The following is a 7520-nucleotide window of genomic DNA, read 5'->3' as shown; positions in this document are numbered from 1 at the left end:
CCATGTGGCTGAAGACGGGGCTGAGGCATGCTGGGCTTTGCTGATGTAACAGGCTCCCTGCAATTTTCATTCAGATCTGGTTGGCTGTGAGCTGGCAGAGAGCCTCAGCCTCAGATACGCCTCCACCTCAGATGAGGTCATCCCTGCTTTTTTTTTTTTCCCTCCTGCTTCAGAAATCTGTTGTGTATGAACGTTTAAGGTCAGAGTGCTAATTTCCACACCACTGCAAATCTCTGGGAGCAGGAAATCCTTGGTTTCTGTCCCAGCTGCTCTCTTTTCCGGCACCATCACAGACTCTGCTCTCCCTTTAAAGAGAGAGGAGGAGCAAAAGGAAGACGAATTTACCGCAGTGCATTTTATAATTGATTCTCGCATCCAGTTCAGAGGGGAATGTTTGCTGGCAAGACATTGCAGAGCTTCACGGTCCTAACATGAGTGTAAAGTAGCTCCAGGAAGAAACTCCAGACCCTGCTGCTGCCAGAAGTGAAACTACTCGCCCTGCCCAGTCGCTTGGTCCCTTCCCCGCCCTCCCCCCGTGTGCCATGCAAGGATGCATCCAGCCAGCAGGGGACGGGGTGGGTTCCCTCGGCTGTCAGTCAGTAGGAGCTGCTCTGTTCGGGACGAGCTGGTCGCGAAATAAGGACTGGCCCTGCGGAGAGCAGAGCACAGAGAGCCGGAGTGTCCAGCCCTGGCCCCGTACCCTGCCTGGAAGCATCGTCTGCTCGGCATCTTCCTCCCTCCAGCCCCAGTCCGGTTAATCCCGCCTCATCTCCCGCGAAGAACTGCCTTCTAACTTCGGCGCCGACGCAAGGTCTGCCTGCACGTCGTGGGCAGGATGGGGGTTGCGGCATCCCCTCTCTGCCCCGGGGGCAACCAGCCCCCTCCTCCTCTTCCTCCCACCGCCGAGCCCCGCGCTGGAGTCCCTTTGGCACAGCCTCTTCACCATGTCCTGCCAGCGGCGGAGAGCCCTCAAGCGAGTGCCTGAGCGGGACCGGCCCCAGCACCGCGGGCAGATCCCGGCTCCGGGCGGACCGGCCCCAGCACCGCGGGCAGATCCCGGCTCCGGGCGGACCGGCCCCAGCACCGCGGACAGATCCCACAGTGTCTCCGGGCTCCGCCGGCGGGAGGGAGCTCGGCGTCCGCTCCAGCCCCGCTCCCTGCCTTGCTGGCCCGGGTTCCTGCGTGCTGCTGGCAGCCCCCTGCGGTAGCGGCACTCGGCTCTGCCGAGAAATCTCCCCGCACGCACTGCTACCCAGCTTGCTCACGGCGCCAGAAGAGGGCTTGTATTTGGGCTCAGAATCTGTCTTCTGTGGATCGGGATTTAAGAGCTCGGACGGTGCCTGGTTACAGTGGTGTATGAGTCTACAGACCCCGAGGTGCACTACAGAGTTAAAAAGAAACCTTGGATCTGTCACGGCGTGGAGGGCTGAAATAAACCCTATACAACCAGCAAACCAAATCCAGGCCTTCCTGCCTCCCTGCAACCAACTTTACACACACACACCCAACCGTGAGAATTCTCTCCTTTCCTCCTTCCTTCAGCGACTGTAGGATGAGGCATTTTCTTCTATCTGGCTGAGGGTAAAAGCATACCCTGGGGGCAGCAACACACATCTGGCAGGGACTGAAAGGTTTTAATCCAGCCTCCACTGCAATCAACAATGGCAAATGAACCAGTGATTCTGAATGTTTATGACATGGTGAGTATGAAATACTACTGACTGGGGGGCAGTGGGGCTGGGTGGGAGTTCATACTTGGAGGGCAGGCACTGTACAAAGAGGAACCAAGCACAGATCCCCAGAGAGGCTGATCCCCCCCCCCCCCCCCCCTTTTCCCTGGCCCAAACTCCTCATCCAAGTCTATCATGCTCTCATGTCAGAGTGTCAGAGATGATGCTGATCCTGCTTCTTTTTTTTTTCTGTTTTTTTTTTTTTTTTAGTGTTTAGCCTATTTGTCCACTTTACAGGTATTGTGCCTGATTTTCTGCAGGATTTTTCAGGAGCAGCACTGGGTGAGGAGAGGACTCTTTAATTTCCAGTACCCCACTTAAGGAAGAAAATGTGGTCACCTCTGTACGTGTTAGAGATAATTTTCCTTTAATTTTAAGTGAACAAGCATTACCAGGCTGTGGGGCTGGGGTCAGGATTTCATCTAAGGAGGAGAAACAGCTGTAGAGTTGCAGTAAGAACATAATTTCTAATAATCTGGATTAATTCCTCATATGCATAAGATTGTAGTTAATAATGTTCTCTGAAGGTTAATTGCAGCAACAAGAGTAAGAAACTGTCTGGTGAAGTTTCAGCACAGAAAGGGGCCTGGGCACATGCTGCTCAGCGATATTTCCTGAAAGTTCACAGGGCAGCAAGTGGTTTTCCTTGACCTCTTCTTGCAAGGGGGAATGTGAGTGGGTGTTTTCTGTGCTAGCAAATCAGAAGGTCCAAATCTTGGCACAAACCCCCAAAGAGAAGGCGGCTTGGCACAGCCTATTTCCTTGCTGGTCTGACAGAAGCTGAGGAGAATCATGTTCACATGAGAAGTGTTTTGATGATTATGTATTTCACCTTTGTTTTTTGATTACCAACTAATGATTTTTAAAAAGTAGTTTTCAGATCGTCCACAAATTTAATAAAACTTTCTGGGGAAAATATGGCCCAGGTGCTGACTGAGCTCTAAATATCCAGCTCCAGACCTTTAAGATTACAGCATAGATTTGCCAGGCAGTGACAACTTTTACCAGGAAGCCCACAGAACAGTGTGGGTTTCCCTGCTGGGGAAAGCCAGGGAACAGACACCAAAGAGATTAGGAGTGGGTTGCTGTAAAAGTCAAATGTCTTTTTATCACAAGAATCAAGGGATCTTTGTGAACTAAGGCAGGTGGGTTGTTTTCTGAGGGAAGAGAGAGTGGTAAAGGTTATTTAGGTAGGACTATATCTGCATTGGTGAGCAGTCCAGAAAGCACCAGTACTGTGGACTGAAACTGCCTCTTCCAGAGCTATTATTGGTCAAATTGAGCAAGTCAGTGTAAAATCCTTCCCAAGACTTTGGTCTTGAGTGTTTATTGGTCAGTTGCTTAGCAGCCTGAACTGTTAACTCCCCCAAGTTCTTCAGCCAACGGATTTGGTAACCCAAATAGGTGGTAGCTAGTGCCTGATAACAGGGGACTTACATTGCAAATGCACATGAAAGGATTTATCATTAATCCTTTGAGGAAAATAAAGGAGCTGTGTTGTCCTTTTATAATATCCACTGACTTCCTTGCAATTTTTTCAATTTGTTCTGCAGCAGACTATGGCCTAAGCTTTCCTCTCTCAGCCCCTGTTGATCCATCCCAAAGCAGTGGATGTTTCACCACTAAGCTGAAGAGATCCAAATACTGGATGGACATTATCTTTATATGTTTGATTGATTGACGCCAAAGATGAAGCCTTAAGTAATTAAGGCAGAAGGAACTTGCTGTTCATGGTCACTGTGTTCTGAGATGGACACCCAGACACAGTGAACAGAATTGAGGTCACCAATTTACTTCAGACTGAGTAGTTTTTGCTGCTTAGCAAACCATGGAAATCGTCATGTGTAAGTACTAACTCCATGGGTTAACCAGTCTATACACAGAAACCAATCTATTTTTATACAGCATCTGTTTGACTACCACTGAGTCACCTGTAGCTCAAGTCCTACCTTATGACTACTGCAGCTACATGCTTTTCCATTGCTGCTATGATTTTAACACCACGAAGCCTGGAATGTAGCCATGCAAAATCTGCACTTTGTTACACTGTGGTGGGGAATTGCGGGGGAACTGGGAAATGAGCACATTTGCTTGAATGACTGTTGGAAAACTAGCCTCAGTGGAAAAAACCCAACAACAACAATAAAAAAAAAGACAGCTTGGAACAACAATTAACTGGATGTGAAGTTCTGCTTTCCTGACAAAGAACATGACCCCCGTATGGCAACTGGAAGCACTTACACTGCAGGAAAATTTATCCCCAGGGCAGAAGTTCAATTATGGGCTTTGTGCAGCTATGAAATACCCACTCTGTGTAGTCTTGTGTATTCAAAGATTATAGCCATTTATCCTTTTACCCACTGGATATGAAGCAGGCTTCTTTAGGAAAAAAAAGTGCTGCTGTTTAATGAGGTGTTTTGCACAAATTGCTGAAGCAGGTAGATCTATTTGTAGGCTTGTTTTCTTCAGCATAAAATAATGGAGCAAAAATGACTGGGTATTCCCAGTGTTCTGAATATTGTCATCAAAAGCAACCTATCTTCACCCTCAGCACACAGGGTGGTTATACCCATCTCATGCCAAAGAGCTTGTACACTTGCAAAACAGAGCAAGTGGACTTTGCTGCTCAATTAGGACAATTTAAAGAGTAGATATGCAGGATACTGAACTCTGATTTAATGTGTAAGTGTGAACACAGAATAACAACATGGATCATGGGTTTGGTCACTGATGAATCTCTTTGCCAGTCTGAATTCAGCTCTTGCATGGACTTAATCTAAGCCATCTGCTGGTTGGAGACCTGCAAGAAATAACTAGGTCTATAAAATCTGTGACAGAGTTTGCTCAGATTAGTCAGTTACCACTTTCCCTTCAGAGGGACAAATCAAATTTCCTTTCATAACTTCTTGCAGCTCTCTTTCCTCCAGTCTGCCTCAATATACTGTTTATTGTGGAACAGATCTTACTTAGACCACAGGCACAGGGTTGACTTTTTTTAGTCAGGATATTATCCTGTTCCCTCATCACTTTAAGTTTTTGAGGCTTACATTGGAATAATTTATTTAGTTGCTGTACGTTAATAAATGTTGCCTACTTCAATCAGGCAGGAGAGTAACTGCAATTATTTCCTGGGTTTAAATCTTTAACAAGCTAAACACATTCCACTAAAAATAGTTTTCTTGGAAGAGATTCAAGTTTGGGGGCTCTCCTATTTTCAGCTTATTGCCTAGCAGATTCATGCTATCATATAAGAGGCAAAGATATTCATATCACTATTGTTCCTCTTTTATTACAGCTGAGGTTGTCCTGAATTTCCCCTGTCTTTGCAGTTGATAACATGCAGAACTGTTTTGATCTATTGGCATTTTTGCTTACTCCTTCTGCTGGGGAAAATGAGCCCCTGAGATGTGCTGCAGAGGAGAATGAAAGCCCTGGTCATCAGGGAGTCAGGGAGCAATGACGTGGGATCTATTTGAATGAGAGGGGGGGATCTCTTACTCAGCCTTGTCCCACAGTTACTCCATTGATTCCACTGACAATACTTGTCATTCCCTCTGGAGAGGGAAGTACCATTCAGGTCACTGTAGATGGACTGAAGAAAGGAAGATGCTTTGTACCTCTGCCTTCAGTACATAAGGAGCCTTTGAGTCTATTATAGAAACAGCAACAGGATTGCAAGCAAAGGACTTAATTCTGTGACGTGATTGTTTTGAAGCATTGAGTAGATCATGGAGCATGTCATTATCTCTCTGGAGGAAAGAATAAGTCTAGTTACTCAAAAATGTGAACGTATTAGTGCTTACTGTAGGTGAAAGTCTCCGATGCTCTCAGCTCACTTAGTCAGAAGAGTGAAAAACCCTAGTACAGGTGGTGGCCCCATCTCTACACTGCTTGTTAGTTGTTTGTGAGCTGCTGTGTGTGGAGAAGCACAGCATCACCTGACTGTATTTGGTATTCCAGGAAGCCACATAGAGAGTAAGGGGAATCTTTTGTCAAGTAAGTTGATAGCTGTGAAATTTCTTGCTGTGATGAGCTGAATGGTTGTTCTAAGTCAATAGTAGAACTTGTGGTCTTGAAAGATTAAGTAATGGACAGTCACTAGGATTTTTTTTCCCCTTCTCCATATGTTGACCACACATTTATTTTTTGTATTTAACAAATAGAGAACAAAAAGCAAAGTATTACCTTTGGGAGATTTTTATTAAATTCTGGCAACTCCTAATATAGATATATAAAATTAAATGCTTTGATTTTCCTTCAGATATTTGCGAGTCATTTCTGGTCAAAATTATTAGTCAAATCTGAATCATTTCAGTTCTCCAAAACACACTATTCACTCAAAGGTTTGCCATGTTCTTGGAAAGACATGGCAGGTGTACCCTATTCTTATTTGTTCTCTGACCAGTCACAAAACTCATAAGAATTCCCTCTTCCATGAATAAGAATAGGCTAGGAAAAATCTGGAGTGTTTTAATCTTCTTCACAGGCTTGTTGAGGAGGTAAGTGTAAAGATTTTGTGTTTAACATTTGACTCTATCACTGACTCTTCATTTATCTAGATTCTTATTCATTCTTCTGTCTTCAAATCACATCAAGCTCAGGGTACTGGGGAACAAAGCAGAATGGTGAGCTAACAGGGGCTTGGAAATGGGTTCCCCACAGTGCTATAGTGTATCCAACAGGAGTGCTAAATGCTCTTTTTTTTCTAGGAGTGGTCAGACATAGTGCTGCTCAGAGGTGTGAGGGATCAGACAGCCCTCAGGGGCTTGTTTTATGCATCTTCCTGGAGGTTTGAGTTGGCCTTCTGTGCTGATTTTTTGTTTGCTTGGTAGGACTGTGTTTAGATTATTCAACTATGCGTATGCTGCATAATGGGTTCAGGGTTCACAATAACTCTTGTGTCATACTATGATACTTTCTGTTATGGGCCCAAAAACTCACTGGGAAGACTCTTGGTTAAAGGTCAGAGAGCCTAAATAGACCACTGCTGAGAATGAGGGAAAAGAGCAGAAAAAGCAGAGTCCTGAGCCCAAGGTATGAGAGGTGTGTCCAGACTGCTTCAGTTTTCTTGGATACAACAATTCCCAGTGCAAATGCTCTTGACTTTGGAAAAAAAAAAACCTCAATATTTTTTTTTAAAAGAAAGGTGTTATGGCAAATTTGGTGGCAGTACATTAGAGGTTTCAAATAAATCAGACTGAGCAGCCTGGCAGTCTTTGCAGGTGAGGAAAACTAGGCTTTGTTTCTGCATCTCTTTTCCTCCTAGACTGCATCAATTTCATTTGCGTGACAACAGGCTGACCTCAGGCAGGGTGGTAGAGTGGGACTGTTCCCTTGCCCTGCTTGAATGCAGGAGCAGAGGGACAAGAAAAGCAATTTGTTGATGCTGAGCACGGTGTTGTAGTCAGTGCCTGCTTTAAGTCTGTGAGATGATGAAATGTAACTAGATATCCTTCCTCTCTTGTCTTTGGAGAGAGGAAATCAATTGGAAGAAGAAGAAAAGATTAAAAAACCTATTACAATGAGCTGCAGCTGAGTTCTTTCCTTCAAGAAGAAGGAATCCAAACATGTCATCTGATTTAAATCAATTAAAGAGAAAAAGAGGAAGTGGCATGGCCCAAGTTAATAAGTCCAGCAATGAAGTGTGCCCATTTATGTATAGTAAGTGAATTTTTGTTGTCTTAGCAACAGCCTAGAGATGTGTTATCCATTGGGGGAGCAGTCTGTTTGGATGTTGTCAGGGTGACAAGCTGGCTACCTGTCTGTGCTACTGCAGATCTTCTCCAGCAC

General features: G+C 45.2%; 1 protein-coding gene across 1 annotated transcript in view; it reads left to right on the top strand.

Moving 5' to 3' along the window:
• Positions 1-206: 206 nt before the first annotated feature.
• LOC139590082 (deubiquitinase DESI2-like) overlaps positions 207-7520 on the top strand; it is a 50368-nt gene continuing 43054 nt past the window's right edge. Inside the window, exons 1-2 of the mRNA XM_071427195.1 lie at positions 207-1700; positions 1941-2012. Coding sequence (XP_071283296.1) covers positions 1662-1700; positions 1941-2012 — 111 coding nt within the window. The 5' untranslated portion in view covers positions 207-1661. The remainder of the gene's footprint in view (positions 1701-1940; positions 2013-7520) is intronic.

This window comes from Agelaius tricolor, unplaced genomic scaffold, assembly GCF_023055355.1.
Source record: "Agelaius tricolor isolate 1412-34295 unplaced genomic scaffold, bAgeTri1.0.p SCAF_5, whole genome shotgun sequence".
Taxonomy (NCBI): domain Eukaryota; kingdom Metazoa; phylum Chordata; class Aves; order Passeriformes; family Icteridae; genus Agelaius; species Agelaius tricolor.
This window is presented reverse-complemented; position numbering and strand designations above follow the sequence as displayed.